Source organism: Mustela erminea, chromosome 5, assembly GCF_009829155.1.
Source record: "Mustela erminea isolate mMusErm1 chromosome 5, mMusErm1.Pri, whole genome shotgun sequence".
In the NCBI taxonomy this organism is placed as follows: Eukaryota; Metazoa; Chordata; class Mammalia; order Carnivora; family Mustelidae; genus Mustela; species Mustela erminea.
Window position 1 is genome coordinate 87807241 of NC_045618.1, and position 16702 is coordinate 87823942.

At 37.0% G+C, this 16702-nt stretch overlaps 1 protein-coding gene across 1 annotated transcript in view; it reads left to right on the top strand.

Moving 5' to 3' along the window:
* Positions 1 to 16702, top strand: part of TTC6 (tetratricopeptide repeat domain 6) — a 214642-nt gene that overhangs the window by 102047 nt on the left and 95893 nt on the right. Inside the window, exon 7 of the mRNA XM_032344066.1 lies at positions 7004 to 7145. Coding sequence (XP_032199957.1) covers positions 7004 to 7145 — 142 coding nt within the window. The remainder of the gene's footprint in view (positions 1 to 7003; positions 7146 to 16702) is intronic.

Consider the following 16702-nt stretch of genomic DNA (forward strand, 5'->3'; position numbering starts at 1 on the left):
TCCTGACTATGTCTTCTCAAGTCTTTCTTGCTGATGTCTCCTCATCTCTTGACTTCAAAACACTGGACTACTCAAATATACTGGGATCTCTTTTCTCCCCTACTTCCAAGGTGTGATCATGGCTGTAAATACCATCTATATGCTGATGCTGTCATTTACTAAGGTACATGCAAAAGGATGTTCACTTTTGTTACAGTAATTAAAAACTGGAAACTACTTGGGTGTTTTATCAATGGAAGATTTTTTTATGACACATTCAATGATGGGATGCATTGCAAACTTGATTAAGAATAAGGTAGTGCTCTGTATTCTGAAAGGAGATAGAACTAAATATATAGGAGGTAGAACTAAATATATAAACAGATATATGATTGTATACAAATTTTTGTGTGTGTAGAAGGAAGAAACTGTTAACTGTGGTCCTTTTGTTTTCATTATAGATTGTACACTAATTCCGTTAAAAATAATACATTTGTATTTTTTGTGTGCTTTATATGGTATATGTTTGCCCTTAGATTTTTAACTTTTGTTTAGTTTTGTCCCTTGTAGATTGCTTAGACTAGAATTTTTTTAAGCCAATCAAAATTTTTCTTATAATGGGTTGGATCACCCCTTATTCATTTAATAATTGTTATTTTAGATATATTTGATATTATTCTTGTCATCTTACTTTATATTCTTTTCTTGCTCTTTCTTATAATCTAGCATGTTAGCCAATATTTGTACATGTGTTTTTTTTTGTTTGTATCATTATCTAATATCTACCATTATGAGATAGAAATCTGAAGCCAGCCTGTTTTTATTTTATTTGCAAGTAATCTATTTCCTCACCACTCCTCCTAGATGCTTCTAGGACTTTAAATTTTGCCTTAAATAATGTCACTAGCACATGTTTGGGAGTGGATTGCTTTTTAATTAATTTTTCCTGATACACAAAAACGCTTTAATTTACTACCATCCAGAGATAGTACTGTTTACATTCTTAAATATATGATTCCAGGCTTCTTCAGTTTAGGACTTTTTCTATTTTATTTTCAGTAGTACTTCCATTCTATTTATCTAATGACTTTCTTCAGGTATATCAATTAGCTATATGTTGGACCTTTATTATCTATCCTCTACATTTATCATTATTTTGCTTACATTCATGTCTCAAACCTTTGTTCCAAATCAATTGTTTCATTTTCTATGGTATAAATTTTAAAAATTTCTTCTACCATTTTATTTATTTTTGTATTTATTTAAAGATTTTATCTACTTAGTTGAGACAAAGAGATATAGTGAGTAAGAGAGAGAGAGAGCACGCCTTCACTAGAACGTGCCATGGTCCCAAGCCAGAACTTTCTGATGCCACTTCTAGTGCACTACACCTGTGGTCTGTCATACTACGTTTGGAATATTGTTTTCTATCTTCTGGTCTATATTTCCTTACAACGTGGGTATCTGGACCTGACTTTCCCTCACTATGCCTCATTTCCTGCATTGTCTTCCATTCCACAATGGTTAAGTCTAATCCTGGCCCCACCCCCATCCCTTAATTGGCCTTGTTCCTTGCTGTGTAATCCAGGCAATGACCCAAGATATACAAAGCACATAAGACTTAATTCCTGTCTGAAGTCTAGCTGGGGATATGTCACAGAAGCACATGTTTTAGAGCCGTAAGAGATCTTACCTTTCTCCTAGTCTAACTTTCTCATATTTATAGATGAGGAAACAGGGTAAATTTCACACTCCAAATCACGGCTGGTAGCAGAGTTAGAAGTAGAAACAACAGTAACTTCAATTAGACTTCTATTATATCCATTTTAAATAAATAACCCTTATACCTAAGTAAGGCTTAAGCATATTTAAAAAATACAGATTGAGATTATAGAAGTCATTTTATTATGCACTATCAATGTTTGATGATATATTAGATTAGTGTATTTTTGATTTTATGTGGAAGTATAAAAATGAATTATTTGGACATTTATCTGATCTCATAACTCAGTATGTGAAAGCTGAATTTTTTTTAAAGCAAAGCAATGTCATTCCACCAGATGTCACTGTTTGCATGTAACAATGAAGTTAAACTGATTAAAAATAAAATCCCCCACTTCCCTAATCATATTTTGTAAAAATATGAAAATCTATATAGTTATACTCTTATTCTTCTTTAGATTTATTATTTTATTAAGCTTACATTCCCTGAATTTTTAAAAAGTTTCAGTGTTCATTACCTCTACTACAAATTTTGAAGACTAAAGAAAATTGTCTGTAATCTTCAAGAAGACAAACTCTTAAAGTCTTTTCTAGATCTAGGAGTTTGCTTCTCAAGCAATATTCTTTGTAAGTTATTATTTCCTAAATTGTAGATTGTGACTGAATAAGGGACTGTGAAATCAATTTAGTGGCTTGCTACAAGGACTTGAAAAAACTGTTGTGTTGAATAGAATACTCTATTGCATATAAGTATTATTTTGGCAAAACTTTTATACATGAGCACTCTTAAAATATCCCCATATACATCTTCTTTGAGTTGTATAAAAACAACTGTGAGCTCTATCCTGTGAAGCCTCTTCCAGGTTTTGTCCCCCAGGAAGCAAGATAAATTCACTAAGGAAGGGATAGCAAAGATGTGGTAGGCCTTCTCTGTTAGGGTAGTACCAAGGAGGGGAGAAGGGTGTTGCAGGGAGAACCTTTCTGTATGCTTCATCGGATGGAGCTCATGTTCACTTTTATATAACTCATAGAGTATGTATGCAGAGATTTTAAATGAGTACTCCCAGCTTAGAGCAAATGTTTTCAAAGCTTCTTTGAAACAATCTACAGCAAAAAACACACTTTATATCCCTGGCCCATGAGAGACAAGGAAAGAGGTTTAACTCACTCTGAGAGAGGTGGGCATGTTTTCTTCATTCAATACCCTCAATAAAAGCAATAATAATTGTAATAGCTACCACTTCCTGAGTGTGCACTATGTGCAAACTCTCACGTGTATTATTTCTAAGCATTAGAAGACCTGAAAGACCTGATCACTGTTGCTATAGATAGATGAAGACACAGACCTTGGAAGCAAAAGTGACCTATTCCACATAGAACAGCAAGAGACCAAAGTGGGGCTAAAATCCTGGTTTCTAGCCTCATTCCAAAAGCTAGCTCTTCTCACTGTATCAGTGAATTTTAAGCTTCCCCCTGGAAAAGGACCATCTAGAGTCTATGGTAAGTGTATCAGTTCCTCAGCTCTATTCCCACTGAATTAGAATCTCTAGAGAAGGAATCTGTGAAGCTATAGATTTGACAAAATCCCACAATATTCTTATGATCAGGCAGTTTTAGGAAAGATTGCAGTACATCAGTGCTTTTCAAACTTCAGTGTACATCAGAATCATCTGCAGGGCTGCTTAAAATAGAGATGACCCGGTCTACCCTGAGATTCTGATTCATTAAGTATGATGGGGGTCAAGAATTTGCATTTTCTAGCAAGTTCCTATGTGATGTTGATGAACTGGTTTGGGAACACACTTTGAGAACCATTGCTCTACCTGTGATTCTCAGTTCCCCAGGACAGAGTGTAGGACTGGCTTTGGTTGTGAGACTTTTCTTGATGAGCCGAAATACCATACTTATTCAATATCTACTGCATTTACATCCACAGAAGAAAGAAAATGAGTAAGAATCACTTTTCTCTTCAGACCAGTCTATGTCTACTGTGAAAAAGATACACGGAATCTAAAATAGCATATCGGGGCACCTGGGTGGCTCAGTGGGTTAAAGCCTCTGCCTTCGGCTCAGGTCATGATCCCAGGGCCCTGGGATCGAGCCCTGCATCAGGCTTTCTGCTCAGCAGGGAGCCTGCTTTCCCCTCTCTCTCTGCCTGTTTCTCTGCCTAATTGTGATCTCTGTCTGCCAAGTAAATAAATAAAATCTTTTATAAAAAGAAGTAGCATATCCTACAATGAAAGATCAGATCAAATGCAGCAGGAAAACTAGGGAAGGAAAGGTGAATTTTGACTGGGTAGGGGGGAATTTATAAAGGTGTGATGAGGGAGTTGCAATCTGAAGCCTACATTTTCATGATTTTTATAGCCACACTGTTACTGTCATTTGGTTCTCCTGTCTTCCCTGCAGCTCCTTAGTAATCTTGGCACCTTGAGCACCTTTCACATAGTGAATGTAGGTTCAGTCAGGAGTTAGGGAAGGAAAGTGGGATCGGCAAGTAGATGGTGCTCAGACTGTGGAGGACCCTGAATGTGGTGGGGCTCAGGAGCTTGGGTTTATACAATGTGTATAGTCATTAAAGTATTTGGAAAGGGGGTGACTGATGGCAACTCTGGCAGGGGATAGAGCATGGATTGGAGGAGGGAGAGTCTAAGGTAAGGGGCCAGTAAAGATGATATCATAGGACTCAGATGAGAGAAAATGTGATGGGCAGGATAGACACCAGGGAAGGAGAAGGAGCAGAACGAGTGATTACTGCTGGACTTGAGGGAAAGGTTGGTTATGAAGAGATTTTCAGCCTGAAATGGTGTCTTCCAAAGGGGAGAACTCTAGAAAGAATTAAGTTCTTCTCTCTGGAAATAAAGGAGGAAGTAGGGAAAGTCTGGAGAAAAATTTCTAAGTAAATGATTCATCTTTGTCATACCTAAACAGTGGCTAATCTTGCGTAGGCTTTCAGTAGGGTCCTCCATACATGTCTGCCGGAGCTATGCACTCTAAGATGTCCAATGACTTCTTTCACTTCTCTTCCTGTCAACTACTAGGCCTATTTCTTTAGTGCACATTTGGAATGTGACAAGACAATAAGATGGGAATGACTCTTACTGCCTTGTTTTTGGTATAGAGCTTGATAAAAACACAGCAGTGTCTCAAGATGGCTTCTTAAAGTCGCACCTCTCCTTCCTGATCTTGGAAGTACTTTACTGATCTTGATGTGTGTTTTCTCTTGGCTCACTGTTGCAGCCAATAGTGCAACTTTGCCCTGTTTTTTTCTGTATGTATCAGTCAGGATTCAGTTTCAGAAAACAGAAATACTTTCAGCTATTTTATTTTTTTTAATTATTTTTTTTAAAAGATTTTATTTATTTATTTGACAGAGAGAGATCACAAGCAGGCAGAGAGGCAGGCAGAGAGAGAGGAGGAAGCAGGCTCCCTGCTGAGCAGAGAGCCCGATGCGGGCCTCGATCCCAGGACCCTGAGATCATGACCTGAGCCGAAGGCTTAACCCACTGAGCCACCCAGGCTCCCACTTTCAGCTATTTTAAGCAAAAAAGGAGTTAGTAATGAGAATTTGATGCTTATAAAATCAGGGGAAAGATTGGGAAAATGGACTTTAGGCAGGAGGATTTCCAGAGATGACTCACACAGCACACTTAACTGGCTGTCAAGGGAGCTGCTCTTTCTAGCATAGTCAGGAAGGTAGTAAATCTGGAAGTCAGTACTGGCAACACACCACCTTAGTTGTGATTCAGGGATATAGTAACCTCTATTGTCACAGCTTTTGACTCTGGAACCACAGTATTTCTGTTTGATATGCTCACTGCCACCTCCCTCCTCCACTACCAAAAGAAGAAAAACAACCTAAAAACAAAGTACTATTAACTGAAACGCTGCTACAGTAGAGCTCAATGTTGCCATGACTATTTGCCAATAAAAACATGGGAAACTTCTGCCCTCTAGATTGTTAAGTGAGTGCATTTGGCACCTGGGTGGCTCAGTGGGTTAAGCCGCTGCCTTCGGCTCAGGTCATGATCTCGGGGTCTTGGGATCAAGTCCCGCACTGGGCTCTCTGCTCAGTGGGGAGCCTGCTTCCCTCTATCTCCCTCTCTGCCTGCCTCTCCATCTGCTTGTGATCTCTCTCTGTCAAATAAATAAATAAAATCTTTAAAAAAAAAAAAAAGAGGATCCTAAATCACATCTAAGATACTAGCTGCAGGACAGTTTTACCTCAGTAGCTCAGGAAAGCACATTAAAAGGAGTATAATTTGGGAGTTGAGGGGCAGTCTACTATACTCACCATAATGGCAGTTGAACTTTATCTTCTCTTTGAATTTAAATATTTTGACTAGTTGAGATAGGAGGCTGTTCTCTGTGACTCTACTTTGGCAAACCCTATTTCCACGAGCCTAACTTTGGGTGGGCCTGTTTTTTTAAGAGCTGGTATGACAGGATTTGAGGTTTCAGCATATTATTAAGTTAAGTATAATACTTACTTACTTACTTTGCATACTTTAGTCTTCACATTTGATGGCTCATAAAGTGATTGTCTGTTCATCTAATGGTATATCCAAAAGAAGGAAGGAACATTGGCTCTAAATACTTCCATGTGAAATTGATACAGCCGTAGTCTGTGCAGGCCCATTTTGTACTCATTTTATAGTTCTTTTATAGCAAGTGCAAAAATTAGTATAAATTAATAAAATATTTAATACATAATTAATGTTATTTTAAAGCAGTTTGTAAGTCATAAATAACACATTTTGCCTTCAGATTTTCATTTAGCTTATCTCTTTAGCTTGATTAAGACTTTTATTTATAAGTTTTGTATCTCACAGATATCCTAATATACATATGTAGCCTAGAAGGGAAAACTTAATGCTATAGTGTTTTGCTTCATCCTGGCAAGATATGATTCAAGAAGAGAAAACTTTACCATGAGAAGGCAGTTCTGCTTGGGCTGACACTTCACCTCACTCTAAAACATGACACCATTTCCTGTGGGCTTGGAGTGGGAACAGGTTAGTGATCAGAAAGTAGAGACCTTTTTACTTCTTTTGTAATTAGGCTTTCACAGTGTGAATTTATTATTCCAATATAATAAAACCATCCTAAAGGTTACTACTAAAATATATACAGAACCAGAGATAAATTATTTTGAATCATTTCCTATTTCTGATCATCTGACTTCTGCACAATTTCTGCCTAGTATAGACATCACAGGTTAATGTGTTTGTTTCAGCAGAGATATGGAATGAGACTCATCAGTGATCTAAAAAACAAATTTATTGTTTTTATTATATTATAGAATACTGCAAGGAATTCCTGTTGTGGATCACAATCAAGACTATGTTCCAGTCCTCCCACCACCACCAGTGGTATTACCTCAGCTGACACAAGGAACTAGGCAACTTGCTCCCAAACCATACCTACAACTCTTGGGAGAAGAAGTAAGAACATCCTTTAAATATTACTTCTCTCTACTGTATGGTTCTCAAACTTTTTTGTTTCAGGACCCTTTTTATAATCTTAAGAATCACTGAGGATCTCAACAATGATTTATGTGGGTTGTATCTTTTTTTTTTTTTTCAAGATTTTGTTTGTCTATTTGAAAGAGGGAGAGAGAGCATGTGCGTGAGTTGGGGGGAGGGGCAGAGGGAGAGGGAGAAGCAGACTCCCCACTGAGCAGGGAGCCTGACATGTGGTCTTGATCCCAGGCCCCTGGGACCATGACCCAAGCCAAAGGCAGATGCTCAACCAACAGAGCCACCCAGGTGCCCCCATAGGAGTTATATCTATTGACATTTACAAATATTGGGAATTAAAACTGAGAAGACACTAAGTGTTTATTTACTAAAAATAACAGTAACAAAATAATATGTTAACATAAAATGTGTTTTTGAGAAAATTAGGGTTATTTTACATGTTTTGCAATCACTTTAATATGTGGCTTAGTAGAAGATGGCTGAATTCTCATGTCTGCTTCTGCATTCAATTTTGTGGTAATTTGTTTTGGTTGAAATATATAATAATAATATTTTTAATATAATTATGGATATTTTCTTTTGATAATATGCCAAAACTTAACATGTAATAGTTTCTTGAAAGTTGTACTTTCAAGAAGTACAAGTCTTGTACTTCTAGGGAAGATGGAGAAAAAGTACTTTTATTGCTCCCTCTTCTGCCCGCTAAGTACAACTAAAAATGCTGGATGTTACAAACATAAAAACTCTTGAAAAGTGGAGAACAAAACACTTTGACACCCAAGAAATGACAGGGCAGTGAGTTAGTTCCTTGTGTTTTCTTTTTTTACTATACATATACTAGACTTGGAGCTGAGAAAGCTATTAATCTGGAAACAAATAAGCAAAGGAAGAAAAGCTCCAACAAAAGCCTGTTCTGTTTAGCCAAAGAGCCAGGAAAGGGCAGCCTAGCAAGACAGAAAAATTTTTAGACTGTAACTGCTCCATTCCAGCTAAATACCACAGAAAAAATTGGCCCCACCCCACCATCAAAAGCCTAGTGGGAAATTGAAACTTTACTCTTGCCAGAAGGTAATGAGGTACTCTTATACCCCTGCCAGGGTGGAATCAAAAAAGACTGAATGTGAATTAATCATCTTAACAGAGTATTAATGAGATCCCCCCTCCATATTGTCAGTGCCAACTATATGGGGATCTTGGACTTCTATCCTCAAGTAGTAGTAATGACCACAGCTCCGCTTCCCCACTGTGATAGTATCAGAGGAAGCCTTGTGGAGCATCAGCTAAACAGAAGCATTAAATAAGATGAAGAGTCAATGACATTTTTCACATGAGTAGAACAAACAGTCCTGAAATATGTATGGAGCGACAAAAGATACTGAATAACCAAAGCAGTCTTGAGAAAGAGAACACAGCTAGAGGTATCATGCTCCCTGATTTCAAACTATATTATAAATTTCTAGTAATCAAAACAGTATGTTATTGCCATAAAAACTGCCACATAGATCCATGGAACAGAATAGAGAGCCAAGAAATAAACCCGTGCATACATTGTCAGTTAATTGATGATAGAGGAATGAAGAATATACAGTGGGGAAAGGACATGCTCTTCAATAAATGGTGTTAAGGAAACCGGACAGTGACATGGAAAAAAATGCAACTGTACCATTATCTTACACCATCCCAAAAATTAACTCAAAGTGGATTAAAGATTTGAGTGTAAAATCTGAAACCATAGAACTTCTAGAAGAAAACAGATGCTAAGCTCCTCGACATTGGTCTTGACAATGATTTTTTTGGATTTAACACCAAAAGCAAAGGCAACAGAAGCAAAAGTGAACAAGCAGGAGTATATCGAACCCAAAAGCTTCTGTACAGCAAAGGAAACTATCAACAAAATGACGAGGCAACTGGGGTGCCTGGGTGGCACAGTTGGTTAAGCATCTGCCTTTGACTCAGGTCATGATCCCAGGGTCAGGTCATGATCCCAAGGTCCCACTCATGCTTCTGCCTCTCTATCTGTCTCAAATGAATAAATAAAATCTTTAAAAAAGTGAAAAGGCAACCTACTGATTTGGAGAAAGTATTTACAAATCATATATCTGATAAGGTGTTAATATCCAAAATACATAAAGAACTTATGCAACTCAGTAGCAAAAACAAACAAAAAAACACCAAAAAACATGCAAAAAAAAAAAAAAAAACAATCGAATTAAAAAATGGGAAGATCTAAGTAGAATTTTTCCAGAAAAGATACAGATGGCCAAAGGTTACATGAAAGGATGCTCAACATCAGTAATTGTCAGGGAAATGCAATTGAAACCACAAGGAAATTTCATCTCACACCTGTTAGAATGGCTATCATCAAAAAGATAAGAAATAACAAGTGTTGATGAGGATGTGGAGAATAGGGAATCCTCATGCTCTTTTGATGGGAATGTAAATTGGTAGAGCCACTATGGAAAACAGGTCCCTTAAAAAAGTTAAAAATAGAACTACCACATGATTCAACAATCCCACTTCTGGATATTTGCCCAAAGGAAATGAGAACACTAACTTGAAAGGATATATGCAACCCACTCACGTTCATTGCAACATTATTTACAATAACCAAGATATGGAAACATCTTAAATGTCCATTGATGGATGAATGGATAAAGAAAATGCAACAGCACATACATGCACACACACATGCACACACACACACACAGAAATATTCAGCCACAAGAAAAGGATGAAATCTTGCCATTTGTTACAACATGGGTGGACCTTGAAGACATTATGCTAAGTGAAATAAGCAATACAGAGAAAGACAAGTGATCTCACTTACATGCAGAATCTAAAAACACCCCCAATGGCCCCCCCACAAAAAAAAACCAAGCTCAGAGATACAGAGAACAGAGTGGTGGTTGTCAGAAATGAGGGGCAGGGAGGTGGGAGATATGGTGAAGGGAGTCAAAGGTACAAACTTCTGGTTATAAAAAAGTTGGGGATGTAATGCACAGCATGGAGACTATAGTTAACAATACTACATTGCGTATTTGAAAGTTGCTTAGAGAGTGGATTTTAAAAGTTTCTTTTCACAAGAAAAGAAATTCTGTAACTATATATGGTGATGAATATTTTGTTTGTTTTTTATTTTTTAAATTATTTTTATTAACATTGTATTTTATTAACATGTATTATTTGCCCCAGCAATACAGGAAATGGTGATAAATATTAACTAGTTAATATTAACTAGACTTATTGTGGTGATCATATTGCAACATATAGAAATATTAAATCATTGTATTGAAACCAGTATAATGTTATATATATGTCAGTTATACTTCAATAGCAAAAATAAACAGAAAGGAAATAGAAAATCTTAGGAAAGAAATAAAAAATATTGGGAAGAAACACAAACATTTTAGGATTAAAAATATAATAACTGATATAAAAAACCCAGTAGACCGGCTCAAAAGTAGAATGGAGGAGATAGGAATCAGTGAACTTGAAGATAGAACAATAGAATTTATCCAGTTTGAACAACAAAGAGAAATAGATTGAAATTTACAGACTTGTGGGGGCAGGTACCTTAAGGACTTGTGGGCATATAGTAAAAGATCTAACATTTGTGTTATTGCATTCCTGTAAGGAGAGGAAAAAGAAGAGGTGGTGGTGACTGAAAATGTATAGGAGAAAAAAAAAATTTTTCAAATTTACCAAATTTGGAAAAAGACATATTTAGGAAGCTGAATAAACCCCAAGAAGAAAAAATCTAAATAAATTTGTAGTAAGCCATATAATAGTCAAATTTCTGAGAAATAATGATAGAAAAAACCTTGAAAGCACCAAGAGAGAAACTATATGTTATCTATAGGAGAAAAACATTTGAGTAGCAGTGCATTCTCATCAGACACTAGGGAGGTCAGAAATTAGTCCTATATCTAGAGAAAATATCCTTTGGGAATGAAGGGGAATCAAGACACTTTCAGATGAAAAGGAAACCAGGACAATTTGTTGCTGGCAGATTTTACTTAAAAGAATGACCAGAGGAAGTTCTCTAAATAGGAAGAAAATAATAAAAAAAAGGAATCTTGGAGTATCTAGAGTATCTAGAAGGAACAAAAATAAGTAAAACAAAAATATGATTAAAGCAAAAGTTTCCTTCTCCTTTTGAATGTTCTAAATTATGTTTGTCAGTTGAAGTAAGAAATTAACATGTTATTAACTGTATATAGAGGAAATGTTTAAAATAGTTATAAATGAGGAAAGGTATAAAGGGAAGTGAGGTTTCATATTACTTGAACTGGTAAAATGATGACATTTGTAGGCTTTGATAAATTATCTTTATAGAATATAATTCCTAGATTAAAACTAAAAAGCTATACAAAGAGACACCCTGAAAAACACCATAGATAAACAAAAGTAGAATTTAAAAATATTCCAGATAACAGGAAGGCAAGAAAATGAAAACAAAGAAACAAAAGATACCAGAGAGAACAAACAAAACAAAAAATGAAATGGCAGAGCAAATCCCCAAGATAAATGTAAATTGTCTAGGTACACCAATTAAGCGATGGAGATTGTAGAGTAGATTAAAAAACATGGCCCAAGTAACTGGCTTCAAATATAATGACATAGGAGATTGAAAACAAAAAGGTAGGGGGAGGAGTCAAGATGGCGGAGAAGTAGCAGGCTGAGATGACATCAGGTAGCAGGAGATCAGCTAGATAGCTTATCTAATCATTGCGAACACCTACAAATCCATTGGGAAATTGAAGAGAAGAAGAGCAACAATTCTGGAAACAGAAAATTGATTACTTTCTGAAAGGTAGGACTGGCGGAGAAGTGAATCACTACAACAGGCCCTTCCCCCAGAAGATCAACAAGAAATCCAGCCAAGACCAACTTCACTCACCAAGGAGAACTGTGGAATTCCGGAGGAGGAGAAAGCAAATCTTATCTGGACAAAATGACAAGGTGGAAAAACTCACCACAAAAAAAGAACAAGAGGCAGTACCGAAGGCTGGGGACCTAATCAATATGGACATTAGTAATATGACAGATCTAGAGTTCAGAATGATGATTCTCAAGGTTCTAGCCAGGCTTGAAAAAGGTATGGAAGATACTAGAGAAACCCTCTCCTGAGAGATAAAAGCCCTTTTTGGAGAAATAAAAGAACTGAAATCTAACCAAGTTGAAATAAAAAAAGCTATTAATGAGGTGCAATAAAAAATGGAAGCTCTTACTGCTAGGATAAATGAGACAGAAGAAAGAATTAGTGACATAGAAGACCAAATGACAGAGAATAAAGAAGCTGAGCAAAAGAGGGACAAACAGCTACTGGACCATGAGGGGAGAATTCGAGAGATAAGTGACACCATAAGATGACACATTAGAATATTTGAGATTCCAGAAGAAAAAGACAGAGAGAGGGGAGCAGAAGGTATATTGGAGAGAATTATTGTAGAGAATTTCCCTAATATGTCAAAGGGAACAAACATCAAAATCCAGGAGATGCAAAGAATGCCCCACAAAATCAATAAAAATAGGTCCACACCCTGTCACCTGATAGTGAAATTTACAAGTCTTAGTGACAAAGAGAAAATCCTGAAAGCAGCCCAGGAAAAGAAGTCTGTAACATACAAGGGTAAAAACATTAGATTGGCAGCAGACTTATCCACAGAGACCTGGCAGGCTAGAAAGAACTGGCATGATACATTCAGAGCACTAAACGAGAAAAACATGCAGCCAAGAATACTATATCCAGCAAGGCAATCACTGAAAATAGAAGGAGAGATAAAAAGCTTCCAGGACAAACAAAAACTGAAAGAATTTGCAAACACCAAACGAGCTCTACAGGAAACATTGAAAGGGGTCCTCTAAGTAAAGAGAGAGCCCAAAAGTTGTAATCAGAAAGGAACAGAGACAATATATAGTAACAGTCACCTTATAGGCAAAACAATGGCACTAAATTCATATCTCTCAATAGTTACCCTGAATGTTAAAGGGCTCAATGCCCCAATCAAAAGACACAGGGTATCAGAATGGATAAAAAACCAAAACCCATCAATATGCTGCCTACAAGAAACTCATTTTAGACCCAAAGACACCTCCAGATTTAAAGTGAGGGGGAGGAAAACAGTGTACCATGCTAATGGACATCAGAAGAAAGCTGGGGTGGCAATCCTCACATCAGATCAATTCGATTTTAAGCCAAAGACTATAATAAGAGATGAGGAAGGACTCTATATCACACTCAAAGAGTCTGTCCAACAAGATGATCTAACAATTTTAAATATCTTTGCCCCTAACATGGGAGCAGCCAACTATATAAACCAATTAGTAACAAACATCAAAGAAATACATTGATAATAATACAATAATAGTAGGGGACTTTAACATTCCCCTCACTGAAATGGACAGATCATCTAAACAAAAGGTCAACAAGGAAATAAAGGCCTTAAATGAAACACTGGACCAGATGGACACCACAGATATATTCAGGACATTCCATCCCAAAATAACAGAATACACATTCTTCTCTCATGCACATGGAACATTCTCCAGAATAGACCACATCCTGGTTATAAATCAGGTTTCAACCAGTATCAAAAGATTGGGATCATTCCCTGCATATTTTCAGACCACAATGCTCTGGAGCTAGAACTCAGTCTCAAGAGGAGATTTGGAAAGAACACAAATACATGGAGACTAAACAGCATCCTTCTAAGGAATTAATGGGTCAACCAGGAAATTAAAGAACTGAAAAAATTCGTGGAAACAAATGATAATGAAAACACAACGGTTCAAAATCTGTGAGACACAGCAAAGGAAGTCCTGAGAGGAAAATATATAGTGGTACAAACCTTTCTCAAGGAAGCAGAAAGGTCTCAAATACACAACCTAACCCTATACCTAAAGGAGCTGGAGAAAGAACAAGAAAGAAAGCCTAAACCCAGCAGGAGAAGAGAAATCATAAAGATCAGAGCAGAAATCAATGAAATAGAAACAAACAAACAAACAAAAAAACAATAGAACAAATCAACAAAACTAGGAGCTGGTTCTTTGAAAGAATTCATAAAATTGATAAACCCCTGGCCAGACTTATCAAAAAGAAAAGAGAAAGGACCCAAATAAATAAAATCATGAATGAAAGAGGAGAGATCCCAACCAACACCAAAGAAATACAAACAATTATAAGAACATACTATGAGCAACTTTACGCCAACAAATTTGACAATCTGGAATAAATGGATGCATTCCTAGAGACATATAAACTACTACAACTGAGCCAGGAAGAAATAGAAAACCTGAACAGACCCATAACCAGTAAGGAGGTTGAAACAGTCATCAAAAATCTCCAAACAAAAGTCCAGGGCCAGACGGCTTCCCAGAGGAATTCTACCAAACATTTAAAGAAGAATTAATTCCTATTCTCCTGAAACTGTTCCAAAAAATAGAAATGGAAGGAACACTTCCAAACTCATTTTATGAGGCCAGCATCACCTTGATCCCAAAACCAGACAAGGATCCCATCAAAAAAGAGAATTACAGGCCAATATCCTTGATGAACACAGATGTAAAAATTTTCACCAAAATACTGGCCAGTCGGATCCAACAGTACATTAAAGGGATTATTCACCACGACCAAGTGGGATTTATTCCAGGGCTGCAAGTTTGGTCCAACATCCACAAATCAATCAGTGTGATACAATACATTAATAAAAGAAAGAACAAGAACCATATGATACTCTCAATAGATGCTGAAAAAGCATTTGACAAAGTACAACATCCCTTCTTGATCAAAACTCTTCAAAGTGTAGGGATAGAGGGCACATACATCAATATTATCCAAGCCATCTATGAAAAACCCACTGCAAATATCATTCAGACATAGACATATCAAATTTCTATGCTACCTAAAGCAATCTACATATTTAATGCATATTCAGACATAGACATATCAAATGTCTATGCTACCTAAAGCAATCTACATATTTAATGCAATCCCTATCAAAATCCCTCCCATTTTTTTCAAACAAAGGAGCAAATAATCCTAAAATTTATATGGAACCAGAAGAGACCTTGAATAGCCAAAGGAATATTGAAAAAGAAAGCCAAAGTTGTTGGCATCACAATTCCAGACTTCAAGCTCTATTACAAAGCTGTCATCATCAAGACAGTATGGTACTGGCACAAAAATAGACACATAGATCAATGGAACAGAATAGAGAGCCCAGAAATAGACCCTCAACTCTATAGTCAACTAATATTTGACAAAGCAGGAAGGAATGTCCAATGGAAAAAAGACAGTGTCTTCAATAAATGGTGCTGGGAAAATTGGACAGCCACATGCAGAAAAATGAAATTGGACCATTTCCTTAAACCACATACAAAAATAGACACAAAATGGATGAAGGACCTCAATGTGAGAAAGGAATCCATCAAAATCCTTGAGGAGAACACAGGCAGCAACCTCTTTGACCTCAGCTGCAGCAACTTCTTCCTACATACATCGCCAAAGGCAAGGGAAGCAAGGGCAAAAATGAGCTATTGGGATTTCATCAAGATCCAAAGCTTTTGCGCAACAGAGGAAACAGTTAACAAAACCAAAAGACTACTGACAGAATGGGAGAAGATATTTGCAAATGACATATCAGATAAAGGGCTAGTGTCCAAAATCTATAAAGAGCTTAGCAAACTCAACACCCAAAGAACAAATAATCCAATTAAGAAATGGGCAGAGGACATGAACAGACATTTCTGCAAAGAAGACATCCAGATGGCCAACAGACACATGAAAAAGTGCTCCACATCACTTGGCATTAGGGAAGTACAAATCAAAACCACAATGAGATACCACCTCACACCAGTCAGAATGGCTAAAATTAACAAGTCAAGAAATGACGGATACTGGCGAGGCTGCAGAGAGAGGGGAACACTCCTACACTGTTGGTAGGAATGCAAGCTGGTGCAACCACTCTGGAAAACAGTGTGGAGGTTCCTCAAAAAGTTGAAAATAGAGCTACCTCATGACCCAGTGATTGCACTAATGGGTATATATCCTAAAGATACAAACGTGGTGCTCCAAAGGAGCACGTGCACCCGAATGTTTATAGCAGCAATGTCCACAATAGCCAAACTATGGAAAGAACCTAGATGTCCATCAACAGATGAATGGATAAAGAAGAGGTGGTATATATACACAATGGAATACTATGCAGCCATCAAAAGAAATGAAATCTTGCCATTTGCGATGACGTGGATAGAACTAGAGGGTATTATGCTTAAAGAAATAAATCAATCAGAGAAAGACAACTATCATATGATCTCCCTGATATGAGGAAGTGGAAATGCAATGTGGCGGGCTTGGGGGGTAGGAAAAGAATAAATGAAACAAGATGGGATCGGGAGGGAGACAAACCATAAAAGACTCAATCTCAAAAAACAGACTGAGGGTTGCTGGGGGGAGGGGGGATGGGAGAGGGTGGTGGGGATATGGACATTGGAGATGGTATGTGCTATGATGAGTGCTG